The sequence below is a fragment of the Oryzias melastigma genome, linkage group LG7, assembly GCF_002922805.2.
Source record: "Oryzias melastigma strain HK-1 linkage group LG7, ASM292280v2, whole genome shotgun sequence".
Classification (NCBI taxonomy): Eukaryota; Metazoa; Chordata; class Actinopteri; order Beloniformes; family Adrianichthyidae; genus Oryzias; species Oryzias melastigma.
Window position 1 is genome coordinate 18,959,200 of NC_050518.1, and position 24,267 is coordinate 18,983,466.

At 42.0% G+C, this 24,267-nt stretch overlaps 2 protein-coding genes and 1 long non-coding RNA gene across 3 annotated transcripts in view; 2 read left to right on the forward strand and 1 right to left on the reverse strand.

Annotated features, from left to right (window-relative positions):
* The window catches only part of ptpn22 (protein tyrosine phosphatase non-receptor type 22), a gene marked incomplete at its 3' end in the record, with an annotated part of 240,451 nt that overhangs the window by 23,271 nt on the left and 192,913 nt on the right, over positions 1 to 24,267 (forward strand).
* Positions 5,828 to 13,701, forward strand: LOC112158973 (protein turtle). Its single transcript, XM_024292711.2, has 7 exons — positions 5,828 to 5,949; positions 8,532 to 8,795; positions 8,870 to 9,115; positions 9,189 to 9,359; positions 9,440 to 9,517; positions 9,944 to 10,039; positions 12,796 to 13,701. The coding sequence occupies exons 1-7, from the start codon at positions 5,928 to 5,930 to the stop codon at positions 12,834 to 12,836; spliced, it is 918 nt and encodes a 305-aa protein (XP_024148479.1). The 5' UTR covers positions 5,828 to 5,927; the 3' UTR covers positions 12,837 to 13,701.
* On the reverse strand, positions 20,394 to 21,056 carry LOC112158987. The gene is made up of 3 exons (XR_002921403.2): positions 20,987 to 21,056; positions 20,850 to 20,915; positions 20,394 to 20,703 (listed from the first exon to the last, which is right to left on the reverse strand). It is a non-coding gene; the product is annotated as an uncharacterized LOC112158987 (long non-coding RNA).

Below are 24,267 nucleotides of genomic sequence, written 5' to 3' on the forward strand. Positions count from 1 at the left end.
AGGAGGAGGAGGGGGAGGAAGGAGGAGGAGGAGGAGGAAGAGGAGGAGGAGGAGGGTGAGGAGGATGAAGAGGGGAAGGAGCATGAGGAGACACACCCTCTCAATCCTCACCTGCAGGAGACACAGACAGGTTGATGCTGGAGATCATCTTCAGAGGAGATCCAAATGGATCATTTTCTTCCAAGACTCTACACATGTATATTCCAGAATCTTCAATCTTCACGTTCTTCAGAACCACAGACAGATCTCCATTCTTCATCTGAGGGTCCAGCAGAAACACTCGGTTCTTGAAAGATTCATGCTGAGGTGATAGAAATGGTCGTCCATCTTTGACAACAAAAACTTTCTTTTTCCCAAGATTATCTCTCTTCCATTCTAAAACAACAACACTGTAGGTATCTTCAGCTTTACACGTCAGAGTGACGTTCTCTCCAGGTCCAGCAGTGATGTTCAGACCTGCAGCAGAAGAACACAGAGATGAAGAAGGAAGACTTCAGTTCTTCTTCAGCATCTCAGAGGATTCTGGTCTTCATGGAGAACCAGAGGAGATCCAGAAGGTTCTGGATCCTCAGAACCTCCAGTTTCTCTCTGTAAATGTTCTGTAGGTCCAGAATTCCTCCAGAACTCTAAAAGATCAGAACAGAAATGATAGAGTGATCCAGGAAGAAGATGAAGATTTTTCTGAGAAAGTTCCTCAGTCATTGATAGATGATCTGAGTTATTCTAAGGAGAACAGGAACAAACCGGTTCTGATGTTCTGGATGAAGATGGAGGTTCTGACATCCTAAACATCTGGTCATGGTGCTTCCTCTCTGAACATCAGAACATTCTGTTCAGCTTCAGAGAAAAGTGGACTGGAAGCTTTGCTGTAAAAATCTGTGTTTGGGATCAGAAGATCCAAAGATTTCAACATGAGTTTTATTGGTCCAGTCCCCGCTCTTCTGAGCCTTCATGATGAGAACTCTGCAGAACATCTGCAATAGAAGCTACAGACTCTCTGACCTGAACTCTGAGGAGTTTCTACGAAGAAACTCTCATTTGTTCTGTAACGTTTTATGATCTAACAACTTTGTACGAATCTTCATCTGGAAAACATCTGCAGATGATTGAAGGTCTTTTTAAGGTTAGGTCAAGGGTTCTGAAAGTGCGCCCCGTGGGAGGAGATTTTGTGGCCCTCAAGAAATCATAATTGATGTTATTAAAGCTGCTGAAGATTGGAACAAAATATTACATATTTGGAGGTTTTGGAGACAAATGCAAATACAAAGATAATTACACCCAAGTGTCCATGAACAGTGTATTATTGTCACCACTAGGGGGCAGACAACATTTTCTATGTCACCTCCTCTGTGGAGAAAGGAAGAACCGTGATGACGGCAGGAGAAACAGAGTCAGAGCGGGTTCCTTTGAGGAAAAAACATGTTGGTGGGAAGAAAAGTTCAGAAAAACGGCTAAATCCAGTGAAGCTGTGACAGAAGCGGGCTACAATGGGGTCCACCTGGGCAGGTCCCCAGACTGTTACCAGGCTCACTGAGCTGCAGCCATCACGCTCACAGTGTCAGCCTCTGAGAGGCAGAAGCAGACTGCTGCAGCGTGGAGAAGCAGCCTGCTCGGGTCTCCTTCATTTATGATATTTGTTGGATTTTCCTCCAGACAATAATAAAAAAGATCCTAATTTTTTATTATTTATCTTCCCTTCTGGGGTTATTGCAGGAGAGCAGGTCTTCAAAAATGTTATCCATCCATCTTCTTGACCGCTGTGTCCCTTTCGGGGTCGCGGGGGTGCCGGAGCCTATCCCGGCTACTGATGGGCGAAGGCGGGGTACACCCTGGACAGGTCGCCAGTCTGTCTCAGGGCATCAATCACACACATTCACTCTCACATTCACACCTAGGGGCAATTTAGAGTCACCAATGAACCTATGAAGCATGTTTTTGGACGGTGGGAGGAAGCCGGAGTCCCCGGTGAAAACCCACGCATGCACGGGGAGAACATGCAAACTCCACACAGAAAGGTCCCAGCCGGGATTCGAACCGGGGCCTTCTCGCTGTGAGGCAAGAGCGCTAACCACTGAGCCACAGCCCTTATGTTCAAAACTGTTACATTTGTTAAATAAAAAGGTTTTGGTATTCATTTGTTAAATCTGATCTATTTCACATATTTATATAAAGAAAATGCAAACAAATTTTACAATCTTAAGAAGAGGAGCAGAAAAAAATGTACATGTCTTGTTTAATAAAACAATAAATGAAAAGCTTGAGTAATAAAAAATAACAGAAACTAGCATGCCAACATTTGATTAAAATATTAAATATCACTCTCATTGTCACTCTCCGATTGTCCTTTGGACATTATTGGTTATTAGGTCTATAAGTTATAAGTTTCACTGTGCAGTTAATCATTCATGTTAATATCTTTTGTGTTTGTTAGATTTCTTTTCTAATCATGGAAGAGTAAAGAAATTTCAATCCTCTGTATGTCCACTACATGTGTCAAATTGACAATAAAGCTGATTGAACTTGAACAAAATAATGGTTTGTAATGGAATACATGTAATAAATAGGAAGTTCTAAAGCTTCCACTGAATGCAATACATATTAAAGCATGTTTGATACAAAATTCATTATTTTTAGAAAATTATGCTTAAAATAAAGGTCACCAAAAAATCCTTTGTAAAGAGTTGATAATCGTTTTTGGGGGTTTACTGTCATATTTGAATTTTTCATTTTAAATAAGAGGTCGCACGGATTCTGTCGGGTTGTAGCTGATCCAGCCTGTCAGAATCTGAGTCCACATCCGTCTGACACAATCTTTCAAATCTTGCTCAGTTTGTTCTTCTGCTATGTTAACTGTACAAATGACACTTGGTTATTAAAGTCATTAAAAACTGTCTTTTTCAGGACAATTATTGTTTTAACCAGAATTGGTCCCCAGTCTAATGTTGAGTTCTTTGTCTTTCTACTTGAGAACCCCTGGATTACATTATTCCTTAACCATGAAAGTGAAAGTAAAAAAATCAAACTCCAACTTCCTCCTCATTCTGTTAAAGCTATTCTGGATGTAATCAGGAGAACGTACCTTCAGAAGATCCAGAGTCGTGAAGAAGAACCAGACAGAACAGGATCAGAACAGCAGACATGGTTCTGATGATGAAATCACTGAACTGAACGTCTGAATATCTCAGGAACTGTCAGCCAGATGACTGTAACCTGATCTATCTGGTTTACCTGTTAGGCCACGCCTCCTTCCTCGTCAGACCGGTCTTTGTCATGTGACTGACTGCAGTCAAACGAGTCAACAGCAGAACACTTTCACTTCTGTTCTAGAAAGACTGTATGCAAACATTCCAGCTCATGTATCAGACTAACAACAAAACCTCAAAGACCAGAATTCTGAACAGACCCAAAGACTTCTGTCAGAATCTGAAGTTTGGATTCATAGAACTTCCTCATTTATGAAAAACATCAACTCCTTCAGAAAAGGAGTAAATTCAGACCCCCTCTTCCGATTAAAACCAGTTTCTACTGTAGTTTCTGCTCTTCCAGAATCAGCCCCACAGCGCCCCCATGTGTCCACGCTGAGATTCCTGGGAAAAACGTGTTTTTTATGTTTTTATTGAACTTTTTTGAGCCATTATTCAAATTAATATACAATTCTCTTTTTTTCTAGCTTGTACTGTCCAACAGCTGAGCAAACGGATCAAACAGTCTCTTGCGTTACACACATTTTATCATCACAAGGAGTTACTGATTTTCTAGAGCACTGGTTCCCAACCACCTGTCTGTGGACCTCCTGCCACCAGGCTGCAGAAGAACCAATAAATTATACCTGTTATTTTTGTTTGTTTTAATTTTTCCGAGACAAAATCTTTAATTTTCAACATCAACTGGGTTCTCTGACTGGTGGCGTGTAACACAAGAGAAGTTGCATGTGGAAGCTTTCTTACAGCAAACTATGCCCATGAACCCAGTGAAGACCCTGATTCTAATCTGAAGTATAATACACAACAAATACAGGCATCTGAACGTGATGTATGCGACTCTACTCTCTCTGAAAATGAAATACTGTCTTCTATTAACCATCTTAATAATAACAAGTCTCCTGGGTCAGAAGGGTTAACTGGGGAATTTCATAAACAATTTAGTAATGAAATTGACCTTTTCTAACCCAGGTATTTTTAGAGAGTATAGAAAAAGGAAATCCTTCCTCCAACGTTAAATCAAGGTGTACTCACCCTTATACCTAAACCCAAAAAAGATACACTTCTCATTGACACTTGGCGTCCAATATGTCTATTAAATAATGACTACAAGGTTCTTGTATTTGTCTTTGCCAAAAGACTAAAATCAGTTCTAAATTCAGTTATTGCAGAGGCACAATCAGGATTCATCCAGAACAGACACATTTCTAACAACATTCGTCTTGTTCTTGATATTCCAGATTACTCACACCTGGATTCTGATGATAGTTTTATACTCTTTTTAGACTTTTACAAAGCGTTTGACTCTGTTAATCACAACTTTATCTTCAGCTGTCTTCATTAATATGGTTTTGGTTCTTTTTCTGTAATACAGTTAAAACACTATAAAACTGAAAGATGGAATCTCCCCCAGATTAAATCTTAACAGAGGAATCAGACAACTTTATCTTTTCCTGCCAGTTATTCAAACCCTTGCTGACTATATTACTCTACGTCAATTCAAAGGCATCTCCATTTTTGATTGAAAAATTCGAAATACTCAGCTGGCTGATGATACTACTCTATTCTTAAGAGACAGCAGTCAAATCGCTTGTGCTCTAAACCTTATCCAGTCTTTCTCTCGTGTCTCAGGTTGCGGTAATTGCGTTAATAGGAACTTCAGTATACATAAACAAAATAGTGGACGCCGCTCCAATCCGCCTGTCAATCTCACGCTCCGATCTTCCCTCACTTGTAAAACAAGATCACAAGATATTTAAACTCCTCCCCCTGAGGGGAGAGACTCCTCATGTCGGAGAGCCTCAGGTCGGCAGAGACCATAGAGGTTTTTAGGAAGAGGCTCAACCTTGGTGGGGGGGTGCTTGGACATCACTGCCAGCAAACAGTCGATGTCCTTTCAGTGCCCCTTCCGCCAATTTTAACCGCACCATAGACATGTAGGGCCGCTGGTGGGAGGGTGACGGGGCATCTCTGTGAGAAATCAGGAGATGCCCTGTTAAGGCCTTCTCACCAATTTTAACCGCACCCCTTTAGTACACACACCTCTAACACCACAAACATACACTCTAACAAGCAAACACGCACGCATCACACAAGGAAGGTGGGACCTTCGACCTTCTGTCCCCTACCCCATCCCTGGCGGGGGTGCTCCTCTGGCTGGGCTGGGGCCTGTAATCTCTGTGTTCCTTCCTAGTATTATAACTTGGACAGTTTATAACTTAATTGATTTGTGACAAAGAAAGAACATAATGAAGAAGGATAATCAAGAACATCAAAGAAGTTATCAGAGCAATAATGTTTATTCTGACCAATAGAATGACTGAGGAACAGCTGTATGTTTCCACATAGAAGTCTATGGAATTTTGGATTCTTGGAGCCAGCATGTACTTCCACACTGTCCTGTGATATACTGTCTTCAGATGAGGTTTGACTGAAACCATCAGGATGGAGGTCTATTCCAAAGAGATGTCTCCCTCTGCTGGTCACATCCATCACTGCATCTAGACTGTCTTCACTTTCCTGTTCAGCATCAGAAACATTCTCCATCATTCTCCTCACCAACCTGGTTTGGAAGTGGGAGGAACGTTGGTGTTTCTGAAACAGCTTCAACTGTTCACATCAGACTCTGCTGCTGCTGGTTGAAGACATAGAGAGACAGAAGGGGGCGGAGCTTGTGTGTGGTGTGAGTCCGCTGACAGAAAGCAGAGATCAGATCAGAGAGGAAGGATGAAGGAAACATGTCTGCTCTGTAAGTACAGAAGCTGTTTGTCTGCTTGAACTTGACTGTTTGCTCTGTTCATGTTGATGATGGAGGAGATGACATGAAAAGGAGGTCAGGCTGAAAGAGGAGACAAACAAAGAGGAGCTGGGAGCAGAGGAAGGAAAGACAAAGTTCAGCTTTTCTGGATTCTCTTTCTGCTGATAGTGAGTGGGGTGGGAGGCAGATTTACAAACATATGAAACCAATATATACCAACTACTGATTGGTTGTGTCCAAATTCCTTCACTATTCACTATATGGTGTGTTTTCCATCGTGTAGTGCTGTCCAAATCTACAATTCCAAAATTGTGTGCACAAAAATTTCCCAGAGTTCTTTGGGAAAATCTAAGACACTAGATAGTACTGAACTACGGGGGGGGCTTGGCTTGGTGGCCTTGACACTTCAGTGCCGGTGTAGCTACCATATGTGCTCGGCCTGCAAGATCGGCTCGGGGCTTAAGTGGGTGCTAGCAAGTAGCATGCTAGTTTACTGTTGGTCTCACATAAAAAAAGAAAGTGACTATCCGCACGTAATTTTTTCAAAATGCATCCAGAAGTCCTGCTAAGATATGCAGCGCCCACTTCCTGCTCAGTGAAATAAACACTGAGGAGTGCAGCAGCAGTGAAGGACCTGTCAATGCAAAACAATAAATAATGGCCCGAGCAGATCTTAACACTTTTCTCTTTCTTTTTTTTATTTTTTATAAACATTATTATAAACATCAGTTTCAGTACAGAAAAACTGTGCAAAATAGCTAAGTCAAACTAAGTTACTGCAGTGTGATGCCATCACTAGTCGCAAGCCCCCGAGCCGATCTTGCAGGCCGAACACATATGGTACCTACACCAGTCTGCTGGCCCTGGCGGTATGGAGAGAAAATAGACTCACTCCAATTTGTGGGTGACTTGTGCATAACTTTGGGTTTGTGTGTGTGTGTATTCTTGATTTGTAACTCAGATGATATGTTTTGTGCTAAAGTAAAATTAAATATATAAAATTTAGAATACAAAATACAATTTACACATTCACAAATGAAAATTACAACAGTTTAAAACTAATTACACAGAAAAATCATAAAAAAATACGCACAAATCACCACTTATGCACGGACAAAACCTAAGTTACAGATGGATTCCATCATGAAACTCTTCACATCTCACTGATTCATCCGTGAGTGATGCGTTCAAGTACTACTAGAATGCTGGGTCATTAGAGTTTTCTTACAAGCCGTTTGAAACTTAGATTGTGGATAATATCTGGTGAAACTTGAAACTTTCTCACTTTGTTAAACAGATATGCCTGATAATTAATATAAAAAAGTCAACATAAACAATATCTCCCACAACTCCTCTTGAGCTGCCCCTCTCCTGGGCGGGGGTTCGCGGCCCCTGTCTTGCTCCCCCCTGGACCTCCCCTAGCAAGCGGTTGTCTGCTCTTATGGGGTTGGAGGGCTCTCCGGGGGTCTGGTCCCGCGTTGGCCCTCCTGGGGAGGTGGGGGGGCTGCTCTTCGGGCTGGGCTGGGGCCTACCCTCTCTGTGTTCCTTTGCCTTCCTGCTCTCTGGTGTGGGGGGCCTCTGCAGCAGTCCTGCGTGTCCTGGTCGGAGTGCTTGTCGAGCATAGGTGTGTGTGTGTGTTGCAGTTGTGTTTTGTACATTTAGACTAGTTTAAATGTGAAGACTATTTTATCCAACAGGTATGTTTGTAATTATTGAGTGTGTGTAGACAGGCCCCGCCCATTCCAGATTGCTATTTATTCCTGGTTGTTTTATGATGTTTCTACTCTCTGCTACCATCTTCTACTTTCTCTAAACTCTCCGTTTTTACCTTTCTTTTGTGCCCTCAACTGTGCCAATTGAAGCAATTCACATTGCCAACAATGTGATTCATATCATAGTTTTTGGTTAGCAATGCAATTCATAGTGGATTTTGGTTCATTCTAATCGATCAGATTGGATAAGATTCACTGACCTAAAATGGATCCAGGAACCTCTGAACCACCACATCAGTTTGGTTGCTCTCTTTTGGGTAACTTACTTTTCTGGAAGGTTCATCATTCAGGTTGTTGGAGATGACTTGAGGTTGATTATAAAATACAAAGACCTGTCCCTCAAATGGGTAAAATCACCTGTTAAGACAAAGGCTGATGGTTTTTTCCTTATTTATTTTTCATGTTTCTTTACTTTGGTTTTTTATTCTATAACACTTAGAACACTTCCTGGTGTAGTCTTTTTAAGTTAATCCTCTAATTTCTCTTCAGGTCTGATGTCTCTGTTTTACTACAAATCAAACGAAAGTGAGTCAAAGTTTACCATCAATCATAACTGACCTTTATATTTAACCAATTATGACAATCAATCATCACAAATCTGAGGTTTAAAGGAAACAGGAAATTAACATTGTTATTCATGATGGACTCTGTAAGGAATATACCTTCATTTAGCATTTACCAGTATATGTAAGAAACGTTTGAACAATATTTTAATTAAGAAATGTAAGGAAGAGATGCTGAATAAAAAGAGAAGAAATAAAGGTTTTTATACAAAACATATTTTGTCTGAAACTCTTCCAGTTGGTGTGACTGTGAGTCCCAGCAGATCTCAGTTCTTTGAAGGAGAATCAGTGATTCTGAACTGTGAGGACGACAGCTCTGCAGGATGGACTCTGAGGAGAAACATCTCAGGAGAAACCAGGACTCAGTGTGGATCTGAGTGGGGATCAGTAGATGGCTTGTCCTGTAGGATCAGGTACATGTACGAAGAAGACAGTGGAGTTTACTGGTGTGAGTCCAGAGGGGGAGGAGCCAGCAGCATGGTGGTTAACATCAGTGTCTCTGGTAAGATCAGACTGTGGAGTTAGTGTTGCTGCAGCTGTGTGCAGATGGATGAAATGCTTTGTCTCTGTGTTGAGGTGGATCAGTGATCCTGCAGAGTCCTGTCCTCCCTGTGATGGAGGGTCATGACTTCACTCTGAGCTGTCAATCAAAGACCCCTCCCTCCAACCCCTCAGCTGCTTTCTATAAAGATGGCTCCCTCATCAGGACTGAGCCTACAGGTCACATGACCCTCCAGCATGTTTCCAGGTCTGATGAAGGTCTCTACAAGTGTCACATCAGGGATCATGGAGAGTCTCCATCCAGCTGGATCTCTGTCTCAGGTGAGGAGCTCCTTCAGGGTCAGAGGTCACGATCTTCTTCTTCATCATCATCATCATCTTTGGTCTGTTTCAGAGAAACTAGCAACCACGTCTGCTCCCTCAAACACCACTAGTCCTACATTCTCTACTCCTTCATCTCCTCCTCTTCCTCTCTTTAAATGGTTACCTGCTGTGAGTGTTGGTGTTCTGGTTCTGCTGGTTCTGGTTCTGCTGGTTGGACGACATGTTCTCAGAAAGTCTGAAGGTGAGGATCATTTTAAACATCAAAGCAAAAACTGCCAAAGAAAGATAAAATTAATATTTCATCTTTTGTCTATCAATCAGCTGATGGACCAACAGACGTTACATACGCTGACATCAACATCTTACTCCGCCCCCAGCAGCCAATCAGATGCAGCACAGGTAGACATTCATGAGTTTGTCATGTTCAACATTTTAATGATGAATCTGTAAAAATGTTATTTATGCAGATCAAATGTAAAACAGTAAAAGAAACTTTGATTATGTTATCATGTAAAATCCTTTATGGAACTCAATGATCTTTGAGGATAATCTTCTCGTTGACCTTCATATGACCTTGTAAGATCACCCTCTGCTGATGATGTTTCTACATCATCATCTCTGTTCAATCATCTCTATCTGCTGCCCTGCAATAATCTCTAGAACATTTACAATGATCTGATCCTCTGATGGTTCATTCCTGATCATCCTTGTCATCCTGGTCATGATGTTCTCCAACAGAACCACAGCTGACTGTAGAACATCAAGGACTGCTCTGATCTGAATGAAGTGGTGGATCAGAGTTCATGTGTTCATCATCTCTTACAGATGGAGATCCAGCTCCAGGTTCTACAGCCAGAACAGCAGAGGAGACGTTTGGACAGAAGACCGTCAGAGACCGATCCGACAGGAAACACCTGACAGGTACACTTCCTGTTCCTCTGTCTGCTAATCCTGCAGAATTTAATGAACAGCATGTCAGATGTGTGTCTGTGGTTGACATGGCTACAGTGTTCCTGTGGGTTTCCTCCAATCAGGAGCTCAGAGGTTTTCTGCTAAACTCCATGAGCCAGTTTGATGGACAGGACGGTGGAAACACACTAAGATTTGCTGGTGAATGTTTCTACTGGACATTGTAACATCACATGGGGGCGGGACTGAGGACTCTGGGTGGCTGATTTATAGCACTTCTCCTGCTTTCAAGCATCTCAAAGTCCTTCCCACAGTAACATAAATAAAAGTAAGACAAAAAGTAGAAAAAGCAATCATAATAAAATAAAACCCATTAAAACACGTAAAAAATCCAGCAAGTACAAAAGAAATGTATAAAATCCAATAAAAACATGTGGGCATGCAAGAACTAAGTAAAAGTTATACTAAAAAGATGAGTTTTGAGCTTTTTCTTAAAAACCTCCACAGTGGATGAAGCTCTCACACCCTCAGGCTGTTCCACAGGCGAGGTCCACAGTGCTGAAATGTGGTCTCACCAGCAGACCTGCACCTGGAGACCTGAGGGTTCTGGGAGGGTCATATACTAAAAGTAAATCTGATAAAAATGAAGGTCCAATACCATGTCAGGCCTTGTAAACCAATAAAAGGACCTTAAAATCGATCCTGAAGCTGACTGGGAGCCAGTGCAAAGATTTCAGAATTGGAGTGATGTGCTCCTTCTTTCTGGTCCTGGTTAAAAGACATGCAGCCGAGTTTTGGACTAGCTGCAGCCGATTTATAGTGCTTTTCTTAGCACCAGAAAGAAGAGCATCACAGGAATCTATTCTAGATGTTATAAAAGCATGTATCAATATTTCAGCACTGGCTCTGGAGAGAAAGGGACTCACTCGGGCAATATTTCTGAGATGATAAAATGCAGTCTTTGTAACATGATTTGTGTTCTTCAAAGGTCAGATCTGCATCTAAAATTACACAGAGGTTTCTGACTTTACTGCACACATTCAGGTTCAGAGTTGTTAAGTAAGATCGGACCCTTTCTCTATCAGCATCAGGACCAATAACTAAAATCTCTGTTTTGTCTTGATTGAGCTTTAAAAAGTTCTCTCCCATCCACGCTTCAATATGTAAAATACAACTTCAAAGGTCACCAATGGGTCCCGTGTCATCAGGAGACACAGCCACATACAGCTGGGTGTCATCCGCATAACAGTGAAAGTTTATTCCATGTCTCCTGATGACATCTCCAAGGGGAAGCATATACAGGTTAAAGAGTGTGGGACCAAGAACGGAGCCTTGTGGTACACCACATGTCAGCTTGTGCCTGTCAGATGACAAATCATTTATGTTGACAATAAAATCTCTTCCTGTGAGGTAGGATTTAGACCAGCTGAGTACCGTCCCAGTGATTCCTATCCTATTGTCTGTTCAAAAGAATAGAGTGGTCTACTGTTGAATGCTGCACTCAGGTCCAGCAACACTAAAACCAATGCTTTTCTACAGTCAGTGTTGGACCTGAGATCGTTTATAACCTTGACCCGTGCTATCTCTGTGGAGGGATGCGCTCTAAAACCGACTGAGATTTTTCAAAAAAAGAAAATTTTTTTGACATGTCCTCATGTCTTCATGTCTTCATGTCCTCATGTTTTCATGTCTTCATGTTTTCATGTCTTCATGTCTTCATGTATTCATGTCTTCATGTCTTCATGTTTTCATGTCTTCATGTCCTCATGTCCTCATGTCTTCATGTTTTCATGTCTTCATGTATTCATGTCCTCATGTCTTCATGTTTTCATGTCTTCATGTCTTCATGTCCTCATGTCCTCATGTCTTCACGTTTTCATGTCTTCATGTATTCATGTTCTCATGTCTTCATGTTTTCATGTCTTCATGTCTTCATGTCCTCATGTCCTCATGTCTTCATGTTTTCATGTCCTCATGTTTTCATGTCTTCATGTCCTTATGTCCTGCGACAGACTGGCGACCTGTCCAGGGTGTACCCCGCCTTCGCCCATCAGTAGCCGGGAATGGGAAGAAGCGGTCGGAAAATGAATGAATGTCCTTATGTCTTCATGTCCTCATGTTTTCATGTCTTCATTTCCTTATGTCCTCACTTCCTCATGTCTTCATGTCTTCGTATCCTCATGTCTTCATGTCTTCATATCATCATGTCTTCATGTCTTCATGTCCTCATGTCTTCATGTCTTCATATCCTCATGTCTTCATGTCTTCATATCATCATGTTTTCATGTCTTCATGTCTTTATATCCTCATGTCTTCATATCATCATGTCTTTATGTCTTCATATCATCATGTCTTCATGTCCTCATGTCTTCATGTCCTCATGTTTTAATGTCATGTCTTCATGTCCTTATGTCTTCATGTCTTCGTGTCCTCATGTCCTCATGTGTTCATGTCTTCATGTCCTCCTGTCTTCATGTCCTCATGTCCTCATGTCTTTATGTCCACATGTCTTCATGTCTTAAATATCTTCATGTCTTCATGTCCTCATGTCTTCAGCCTCTCTGACAGTAGTTTGGTTTATTCATGTTCAGAAACAAGTGTTCAGGTCTTCAGGTGATCCTGGAGTTCTCGTTGGTTCATGTTTGCTTCAGGATCTCCGTCACAGACGTTCACCTCCCAGTCTGTGGGCCTGAGACCTGCAGAGTCCTAGTCCAGATCGTGGACTGACCCTCAGAGCTTCTCCATCACGTTCCTCTTTGTGTTCTCAGAGGTTCCAGGTCCAGACGTCATTTACTCCTCCCTGAGGTAGTCCAGCAGCAGCTGCAGAGCTGCAGGAGCTGAGAGGACTCCCACCATGAAGACCTACAGGAAACGCTCTCTGCTCTCTGCTGTGGTTTCTCTGTCACAAATAAAGATCAGGTGTTAAAATCTTCTGTGGGTTTGAGTTTCTCAGGCTCAGAAATGACTCATGTTTCTGTCTTTGTGCTGTTGAGCAAACGAGCTCAGACCACAGAAACAGACAGTGTGGTTGGAAACTGCAGAGAGGCTGAATGTTCGTTCTTCATTTGTTCATCAGACCAGCTTCATGTGGTTAAACGCTCGTGCGTGATTGGTAGATGAATATTTGATATTTGAGAAGAAAACACAAACATGAACATTACACCATGCAATAGTATTTGTGTGGACTTCAATGTATTTTTACAGACTACTGTGTATTTGCTACACACAGACTCTGAACAGTTCAGGTTTGTTATCAGTCTAACTGATGACTCCTATTTAAATGTGAAGAGATGCAGGAAGAACAGACGTCAGACTTTTGGGACTCCCAATCATCTAACCAGATTTTCTGGGGGAGGAAGAACCAATTTATGGAACCATGTTTGGTGTTCTTGGCTCTGTTGGGTTCTCCTGGATTTGTGTTGATTATATTTGTTTACATTTCTTTTCACTGAAAGTCTTGTGTTTATGTTTTATTTTATTTCCTTTTTATTCTGGTCTGGACTCTGTTAAAGCGTTGTTGGTTCCTGGTTCCATCAGAAGGTCTTTGCTCTCTTCTGTTGTTCTGCAGGCTCCTTCATGTTGGTCCTGTTCTGTAAGAAGTCTCCTTTATTGTTCTGTTCATCTTAAGTTTTTAGATTTTTATCAAATAAAAATAAAGGTTTGCTTCTGTGGAACATCTCCTGTGTTCTTCTCTGGATCTCTGGGTTCCTCACATGAAGATGTGGAAAACAGTGATGGAAGCAGCTGGTTCTGAGGCAGAAGGAACCAGAGTTTTCTTCCGGGTTTATTCTACCATTAAACAGAAGTTCTGAATGTGCAGAAGAACCATTAGCTGATGGTTTGGACTATGGAGGAACCTCCAGGAGTTCAGCTCCTTTAGCGTTGAAGCTCCTCCAGATGAGGAGCAACAAACCTGTCAGCATGCAGCCTGAATACATCCGTCTTGAAAATATCCATCCTGGAAATATCAATCGTAAAGATATCCATCATTACAACATCCAACCTGTCTTTATCAATCCTGGCAACATCAAACCTGACATGAGCGTGTTTGAGATGACCAAGGCGGACGCGGCGCTGTGCTGACCGTCTGCAGTGTATGACCCACGCTAGTTCTGGCCCCGGTCCGGTGGGATGTCAAGACGGAGCTCAATGAAGTCAACGCCCTGCACCCGCCTCCTCCGTCATGTCCTGAGGATCAATGATACGTGCCTCCATCTCATCGCCAACAGGTTCTTCACCTGGTCCATGACTCACCCGCAGCTGGATGCCGAGGTATCAATGCCACACTGACTCTCATGACAAACCTGTTCTGGTGGTCCACTTTACAGGCTGATGCAGCTCAGTTCATCACCCAGTGCTCAACCTGTCAGAGAACAAAGGTGCCACACCAGCGTCCATCGGGTCTCCTCCACCCACTACCTATTCCCCACCGACCCTGGTCCCACATTGCAGTGGATTATGTGATGATCTGCCTCGATCACAGAACAACACAACCATCCTGACAGTGGTTGATCGGTTCTCCAAGGCCTTCCGGTTGAGTCGTCTGTCCAAACTTCCATCAGCATTGGAGACCGCCGAGAACCTCCCTCACCACGTGCTCTGTTATTACAGCATGCCTGAAGATAGACCGGCCCCCAGTTCACCTCTCTTGTGTGATGGACTGGGCATCAACATCAGTCTCACCTCAGGTTACCATCCTCAGTCCAATGGGCAGGCGGAGCGACTCAACCAGGATGTCATCTGGTTCCTGAGGACCTATTGTATCTTTCCAAATATCTCTGTTAAAACTCGCACAAGGTCCAGATGACTGCGAGCCCCAGGCTGATGACACGGATGGTCCAGGTTCCCCTTTGATCATAGACGGTGAGGAGGATTACAGGGTCAAGGAGGTCCTGAGTTCTCGGCAACAGAGGGGACCCACTTTTTGATCAGATCAAATCAGATCTTGAACGTTGGAGCTGTCTTCCAGTATCCTGGCTGGGTAAAATATCAATTCTGAAAATGAATGTTCTTCTACTGACCAATGAGAATGATTCCTGTCCTCTACACACTCAAAACAATGACTATGTGACGAAGAGGCAGAGGCATCTGGATCCATGTGCAAACCAGGTTTTAATGGAGAACACAGGCGAGGTCAAAATACAGGCAGAGGTCAAAATACAGGCAGAGGTCAAAATACAGGCAGAGGTCAGGACACAGAGGAAAACAGAGTCGAGGAGGCAGGCAGGAGTCAGAAACCAGAGGCAAACAAGGAGTAAACTGCTCAGAAATGACTCCGTGGCAATGCAAGACTTCACTCTGAGGTGGTGACTGCAGGCAGACTAAACACTGGTGGTGATGAGGTGGATTGGAAACAGCTGAGGAGATCTGGGTGAGTGTGGAGAGGGAGTGCAGGGTCAATACTCAGGTAAGGGCTCCCTCTGGTGGTTGGAGAGGGAGCAGCAGGTTGATCCATGACAGAGTAGATAGTTTAGTTCTTTCATCTGGCACAAACAGAGACCCCTTATAAAATCAAATACTTTGGATTATACCATGGTCTGGGTGAATACTCGATTCTGATTGGCTGCTGGGTGTGCATTAAAAACTGATAATGCACAGTAATAACGCACACCTAAAAAAGAAGTTCCGGTCACACAGACCAAATGTTCGATATCACTGCGCAGGCTTCTTTAAAACACATTTTCCTTCATCTTCTGGACACAACAAGCAGTAATGGATGAACTTTCTCTCTGAACTGATGCTTTATTCAACTTATTGTAGCGACCAGCATTTATATTCCTCTCCTTTTGTAAGGTAAATTAATATTAACAAATTGGTTATTCTCCTTCTAATAAAACACCACTCGACATGAAAGGTGTAGTCTTCTGTTTCACCACAAGAGGGAGTTTCTCATTTTAGAGCAGCTCAGAAGAACGAACCTGCCGTGAAATGAAACACAGACAGAAGCTGAATATGTTCTAGCTGCTCACTGAAGGATTAACGTCAGAAAAAGAAGAAAAATATCCTAATTTGTCCGGGTCTTTCTTTCAAAACAGCGACACTTTACCGCTGCAGCTGAGGTCTGTAACGGCTTCAGGCTTCATGCCGTGTTCCATGTCACCGTGACAACAAACCGCATCACGGATGATCAAATAGTCCGCTTTGTGTGAAAAAATGAGCTAAACCAAAGAAATAACAAGAATAAAGTACTAAATATTGATTGAATGTTTATTTATTTTGTAAATGACCATGGTATAAGCGGGATAATACCCTCCGAAGAGTGCATTATGAGAAATCAACGCACTTCACGGACGGACGGTTTAGGCCTCTGCGTCGTGCGTTAATTTCTCATAACGCACACTTCGTCGGGTATTATCCCTTACTTATCAAAGTGATGTTGGAGGTCTTGACTGACCTTAATAAATATCAGATACATGCTCTCTTACAGTTTATACCAGTTTGGGTTTGTAAAATACCACTTCTGTTTGGTCTGATCTGTAACATCTGACTGCAACTTTTTAAATTTACTTTTTCTCAGAATGTGAAGCTCGTCAAAGAACACTAATAATCCTATCATAATTAATACAGTTAAGGAGAGCAGCACAGCGTATGAAGGGGAGACTCAGTTTACCATCAATATATACATCATTTACTCACTATAAAGATTCCACACCAGGTTTACTTGACTCTGGTTTTAACATTAGGAGTAAAGGGCATTCTCTGTTTGGGAAACCTTTTTCAGGACGGAGTCCTCATGACCTTTAATCAGATTGTAGAGAAGTATGTGATAAAATGATCTTTTTAGCTTCTTTCAGATCAGAGATTTCACAGAAAAAAAAAACATCTTTACTAACTGACCTCAATGTTTCTAGTATAGAAAAACAGATATTTTATACTAAAAGAAATGTATCAATAAAGTGTCTGTATACTGTCCTGGGAAGCTCATCAGCTGTTGTTCCTAAAGACTTGGAACAGATTTGGGAACAGAGTGGAGATCACGGAGGATATGTGGAAAATATCTGGCATAACACTTTTAGATGTTAGTCTGTAACAGAACCAGAGCTCTACAACTTACAACACAGAACACATTTATCACCAAATCGTCTTCTAAAGTTAAGTCCACGGTTTCATCCTCATGCCCTAAATGTAAATTATTTCTGATACACTGACACACTGTGACTGGTCCTGCCCTGAAATTCAAAAGTATTGGATATTGATAGCTCATGCATTGCAGCAAATGTTGAAAATAATTATTACTCCAGAGTCAGTCACATTCCTCCTTTGTCTCCTTAACACACAAATTAAGAATACAGCTCACAGAAAGTTATTCAATATACTAACTCTTAATGCGAAGAGAAAAACTGTTCTGCTGAGCTGGATTTCTGTGACCCCAAACACTATCTGGATGGTTGAAAATAATAATGAACCTTTGACCATTTAACATGTGTAGGTCACTCCACAACTGATAACTTCTTTAAAATATTCTTTTATGGATCATATAACTGTAACTGATGTGTCTGTTATTGCTTATAGAGGTTTTCTTTGAAACAGTTGTCAGTTCTAATGTAATAATGATACAGTACCTTTTATTAGTATTCATATATATTTTTTGTGGAGAAGTTTAATTATTTTTATTTTGTTTTGTTCTTATAAATATATTTTCTTCTTTTGTATGTTTGTGTATCTGTTATGATCTTTGCTTTCTGCTGTTCTTTGTTCTGTTTGTTATATTATAGTCTTACTTTTTGAGGCAAATGTCTTGTTTGGTATAAAAATGAATAAATATACATATATAAAAACAATGGAAATGCTCAAACGATTGGGTCAACCAGACCTTACTGTAATGTCAGTGGAAACCAGGCTAAATGATGATAAACTCCCAGCAACTTCTCTCTGTTTATATTCATGTCCTTCCTGTGTTTCTTCATTCATTCTCCCACTATTTTACACTCTTTTCTTTCTAGCCCCACTATGTTATAGTAAATGATGTATACTTGTACAACACTTTTCTACCTTCCTCAAAGGCCCAAAGTGCTTTACAGTCACAGACCCGTTCACACTGGTGGTGGCTCCAATGCTGAACACTGGTGACAACTTTCCACCAGAGGGAATGTGGAGTTTAAAGTCTTACACAACAGAGTATAAACGCCTGTTGTATTTCATGCTAAACTTTATTTATAGTCATTATAAATAGGGGGGCTCAAAAGAAAGGTAAAAGAGAGGGGGGGCTTAGAGAGACAAGAAGATGGTAGAGGGTAATAACATCATAAAACAACCAGGACTAAGTGATAAACTAGAATGGGCGGGGCCTGTCTACACACACACTCTATAGTTACACACACACTTGTTGCCCAAAATAGTCTCTACATTTAAACTGAACATACTCACATATACTATACATATACTACACATGTACTCAATTCAACTATAACAGCAGCTCACACACTCCATCATACAAATCCATTCAGATAAAGACTTTCATTCTGTCACACAAACGTTTAGTGCTAAGGTGAGCTGATACCTGTGCTCAGGTGAGTGATTATGTTTCACTGAGGTGGATAGTGATGGAATGTACTCAGGGGGAGAGCGCCCGGCCATCCCCACGCCAAGACCCCCCGCCGGGGCAGCAGCTGCAGCCAAGATCCCCCAACACCCGCCATGGAGCCGCGGAGAGAAACCGCCCGCCGGGCAATCCCGCCGAGCACCCAGACCGGGGCACGCGGGACCGCCGCAGAGGCCCCCCACACCCAAGAGCAGGAAGGCACAGGAACACGGAGAGTGCAGGCCCCAGCCCAGCCAGAGGAGCAGCCCACCACCACCCAGCGGCGCAGAGGACCCCCCCGCCCCACCCCAGGTACGAGCCAGGGCCCCCCAAGGGCAACCCACCCCACACTCCAGACAACCGCCTGCCCCCACCGCGAAGGTCCAGTGAAGAAGCAGGGCAGGGGCCGCCCACCCCCGCCGAGCAGAGGGGAACCCAAGAGAAACAGAGGCCCCAAGGAGTGATGTAAACAAGGCCCGACCAGGCACACCCACTGATGGAGTTAAGGAGAGGACTAGTTCTCTGTCACGTGTTTGTTCAATAAAGTTGTGTCGTTGTGTTTGTGGTTTTGTGTGTTTTTGTGTTTCTTCTTGTGGATCAAATGTGGTTTCACTGGATCAAACATGGTTCTGCAGTCAAGTGACGGTCTGTCAGGTTAGAGTCCTGGAGGCTCCGCCCACTCTCTTGTGGTTCTTGGTGATGTTCAGCGGTCTGTACTTAGCTTGCTAGCGTTAGCATGGTTTCAGCGTCTCTGTGTCGTCCTCGGGGTCAGAGGTCAGAGAGCCTGACCTGAGGTGATGGTTTTAGTCTTGTTTGTGTGATTAAACATAAATATTTCAGTGAAAACAGAAAACTCTCAGTCTGTACATCTCGCTGGCTGATGCCGTCTCATGTTTGTGTCTCTGTCCACCTCCTGGTCAGACCTGATACTGCCGTCTTATTTATTTATTGAACCTTCATTGATCCAGGCAGGACAGATTAAGAACAGTATTCTTATTTCCAAAAGACAAGACCTTCAGAGAAAGAAAAAAGAAATGTTACATGAAATAAACATAGAATCAGAAAAGAATCAGATATAAACATTCTAAAATACAAAACCCTAAAATCATTGCAATGAGTGACAACATCATTCATCTTTAAAATAGTCATTAAATGGTTTTTAATGTGAAATAAAAGTGTCCAATCTGAGAGTTTTTTGTAAATCATTCCAGTCTGTGGCTGCAGCAGATTGAAAAGACACAGAATTAAATGAAGAGTGTGACGTCAGGACTCTTAACAAGAACATCTGCTACACTATTTAAAACGTGTAGTTGTAGAGTTAGATGTTAATCTTTCTTTAACTTTTCTGGTATCGCCTGTCCGTCCTGGGATAGGATCTCTCCTTCATGTGGGAATCCCTAAGGTTTCTTCTTTTTTCCTGACTCAGGTTTTTTTAGGAGTTTTTCCTTACCGGGAGGGAGGGTCTAAGGGCAGGGATAACCAGTTTTATGTAGTCTGTTTAGTTTTTAACAATTGTTTATATTTTATAACCGATTTTCTACTTCTGTAAAATTACTTGACTGAAGCCCAATGAGGGAATTGTTTGTGATTTTGGGCTATAGAAATAAAACTGAATTGAATGAACAGTTTTGTACACAGAGGATGAGGTCTGTAAAAGCTGGTGCAGATAAAGTGGAGTTTGATAGATTAACAGTAGTGTCCGTGTATATATTTGAATGTATGTGGCATTATAGTTTTCCCCAAGCCACCAGAGTAGTGCAGGACTCTCCAGCTAGGAAGACTGAGACAAATATGGAAAATACAAATCTTTATTACATAGACAATATTTAAAATGCTAGTATTAATATTACAAAAGAAAGGCTCCAAACGCTGTACAGGTGAGTCGCACTCAATCCCCTGGGTGAGCTGCAAGAGAGTCTCTGTCGCAGTGGACCAGTTCTGATGCTCCGTCCCAGCGTGAAGCAAGTTACCCCGTGGAGTGCAGGATTCCTGGAGTCAGCAAGGTGCGTGGAGTGAAACACCCAAGCAGACTGACCAGCTCCCGTCGTTCCAATCTTGCCGGCAGACAACGGAACTACGCAGGATCAAACTCTACAGCGAGGCTCACCAAGAATCAGCAGCACTACCATGGAAGGCACCACCACGGACAGTGGCCCTACAACAGTGCAGCAGCAATACAGCAACAAAGCACTTCACCTTTTGGCACACACACAGCGAGGCACCCAGCAGCGACACCCACAAATAAATTCAGACACCAAATAAGAAAACAAAAACATAACAAAGCTGAATGGAAACACATACCTGGCTGGCAGACAGGAGGATGCTAACAGGAGCTACACTGGCCACAAAAGGCAAACTGCCTGTGATCTACAAAATGTTTGTCAGTTAGTCATAGTGAGGGTCGTGAACAGGAGGAATAAAAGGAAAACCAAACATACCCAGCTATGGAGTTTAAGCCAGAATACAGCCTGGCAGCATCTGATGCTGCCGCTCCTACCTGCAACAGGTCTAACGCTGAATCTGCCAACTGCTGGGAGGGAAGAGCTTTTAACAGCCCTCTGCCAATCAAGCAGCTGGTGAACACAGGTGAAAATAATTAAGTGGCCTTCTACCTGCCACATATATATTCTTTTATAAATCCAACAGCCTTTTATTATATTCTGGTTAAGCTGCGTGTGAAGTCTGCTGATCCATTGTTTTTCTTAACACGCCTCCTTTAACCACAGTGAGCACATCTGAGGGTCCAGGACTGAGCATTTATGTTGTGGAATATCTGAAAATATCTGCAGTGATGAGGACATTCATTTTGTAATCTAAACAATTGATCGTTTTTGGAAGCAGCTCTGGAATCAAATGGAAAATAGATGTACGTCAAAATGAAATGAAAAGTGGAAAGGAGCAGTGAGAAGTGTAACATTCTGATTTCATTTCTATGTTACATCTTAAAAAGAAAAAACAAAAGAAACAATAAAGATAGCTTTTAGCACGTCCCCACACTAACTACACATTACGTATTCCTCATATTTTATCTTTACAAATTCTTTTTAAATAATATTTTATTAGTACAACTTTTCAAAATGTCCTGTTGAACATTCCAAACTTTTACCCCAACAAAAGAAAAACATTGAGCAACTTGAGACTTAAAATCATATTTCCTCCTGGGATTTTCATCTTCTGAGGTGATAACAAAGACTTTTTTCTCACTCTAACACGTCTCTCTGTTTTGAACTTGAAGCATTCCTAATACCTTTTGCTTTTTCACTAGATCCTCAAATTTCAACAATCTTGACTCCACAAATAAGGCATCTGTGCGTATAATAGATGTATAAAATAAAAAAAAATGTAAAAAAATTGACAACTTCTGCGACAGACTGGAGACCTGTCCAGGGTGAACCCCGCCTTCGCCCTTCAGTATCCGGGATATGCTCCGGCACCCCGCGACCCCGAAAGGGAAGAAGCGGTCAGGAAAATGGATGGATGGATGAAATTGACAACTTTACAGACATTTTAAAACCACGTTTTCACTCAAGGATTAAAGTTAATTGATTTGAATGTAGAAAAAAATCTGGAAACCGAATGTTTAAAAAAAATCCTTTGCAGATTTCAGCCTCAAACAGGTTAATCAGTGAAAATAACATCTGATGATAAACTGGTCCATGACCTGAGAAAGTTTGAGAACTGCATTAAACTGATGGCATGTAGTTCTCCAGAGTGACCATCAGGGGGAGATGTTTACTGTAGTATAGATTCATGTTCTCCTAAATGACTGTTTCATGAAGAGCAGACAGTAACATTTCAAACATGTTTCATGTTCACAGAGCAGACGGAGCCGCCTCCTTCACCAAAATCCTGCCAGACCTTACAGACCTCAGGGTAAACCCTCAGTCTTGTCTGTCAGGCTCCATCAGGACTGCTTATATCAAAGTCTGCAGGTCTACTTTATCCAGGAACCATGACCATGATGGAACCTGTCAATCATTAACGACTGGGACAGACGGGTGGTTCTGGAGGGTCCACCAGGACCTGCAGGACCAAACCCGGTACATGTAACAGAAAAGAGATTCACGAACACACTAGTGACACGTCATAGTGCTTTAAATTACATAATTTGATGTTTTATAAAATAATCCTTCAAAATAAAATATAGTAAAAATTTGAACCTTGCAATCTAATGAGGAAACGTTTCCAGGATCAACCTGAACAACCATAAAACCTGAGAATGAGAAGCAGAACTAGAACTAATAAAGACAAAGACAAAATTTTACACCATTTACTAAAGTGTGAAGTTATGTTTGTTAATCTCACATTTACTCTTATATTTTGGAAAGTTATTCCTTTTGCTGATGATACTGTGATTTATTTTAGGACTTTTGGCCTAAATTCCTCATAATCCAGAACTCAAACTTCCAGTTCTGCTTCGGTAAAGTTTGCTGTCCTTTGAAACTTTCTTTTCCATTGAAACTTGTGAATTGGTGATCCAAGAGTCTTTAGTTTCACCTTCGCATGCTTCAGTATCAACAAGAGTCCTGTCCGGTAGAGTCTGTCCACGTTGCTGCTCAGCATCACGTCTGTAGAGAACAGGTCCTCTCCAGATGAAGATACTCGGTAACCGACCCCAGCTCCTGCTCATACGTGCTCCCAGCATCCTCAGCACTGGACCCCAGCTCCACTGAAATCCCTGAAGGAAAACCACCAGCAGCTTTTAGTCTATAATTCAGAGTAATTCAGCTCAGTAAAATGAGAAAACAGGTTATATCAGATTAAAATGCATTGTTTCAGACAAACGCCTAAATTTAACATGGTTTGTTTTAATTATCTGGCACTTGTGTTTTGTTTATAATTTAAATTTAAATTAAATATATATTTGTAGAGCTGCCCTCTGTTCTTCTCCCAAAAACTTTACTGGGATTTTGCTTCTAGAGACTTGACCTGGAGAAGAAGAAAAACAACCACATTTTAACTCACAGTATCATCTGATACTATGCACACATACAGATACATATGATCGTGGAGCTGCAGAAGATCTTTTCTCACCAGTAAAAAGTTGTCTAAATTTTCTGTTCTCACATAATCATTGTAAACTGAGCTTAAGTCAGACGATTCCAGCGTGTCTGACATTAAAGTCAAACGTATTCCTGTTGTAATGTTTTCTACTGCGGTCAGTGAGCTGCTGTTAGCTCAGCTGTGGTTCTAACATCACCTCTTTGTTTTTGTTCATAAATGTGTCCATTTTGCAGGGACATAAAGGTAAAAAAAAATCATATAATTAATTGAAAACTGTTGAAAAAAATATGAAAACAACTATTTCCATGTAATGTTATAAAATACTTACTAGTGATTTGTCTGTGTGCTATAGTGAGATTACTTGAGTCTCCGTTGTACTTCCTCGTAGAGCTGCCCTCCGTTCTTGTTAGGTAGTCTGTAAGAGGACCCCGAGTAAAGCGTCAAAAAACAGAGGGTAAGTTTGAAAGTTTTATTGCAGAGGGGTGTAAGTCCGGGGTGAGGTGAGACCGAGGCTTGGAGCTTGGCTGGCAGACAGACTGGATGAGGGCTGAAGCTTGGCTGGCAGGCAGACTGGATGAGGGCTGAAGCTTGGCTGGCAGACAGACTGGAGTTTAGCTGGCAGGCAGACTGGATACAGGCTGAGAGCTTGACTGGCAGGCAGACTGGAGTTTAGCTGGCAGGCAGACTGGAAGAAGTTGTTCGAGCAGGGATCTCG

What these genes read in the sequence shown, in the direction of transcription:
- LOC112158973 (XM_024292711.2), top strand. Translation starts at nt 5,928, where the DNA reads ATGAAGGAAACATGTCTGCTCT. An exon ending in CAGCTGGATCTCTGTCTCAG is followed by an intron (nt 9,116 to 9,188) that starts GTGAGGAGCTCC and finishes GGTCTGTTTCAG; the next exon opens with AGAAACTAGCAACCACGTCT. An exon ending in CGACAGGAAACACCTGACAG is followed by an intron (nt 10,040 to 12,795) that starts GTACACTTCCTG and finishes TTGTGTTCTCAG; the next exon opens with AGGTTCCAGGTCCAGACGTC.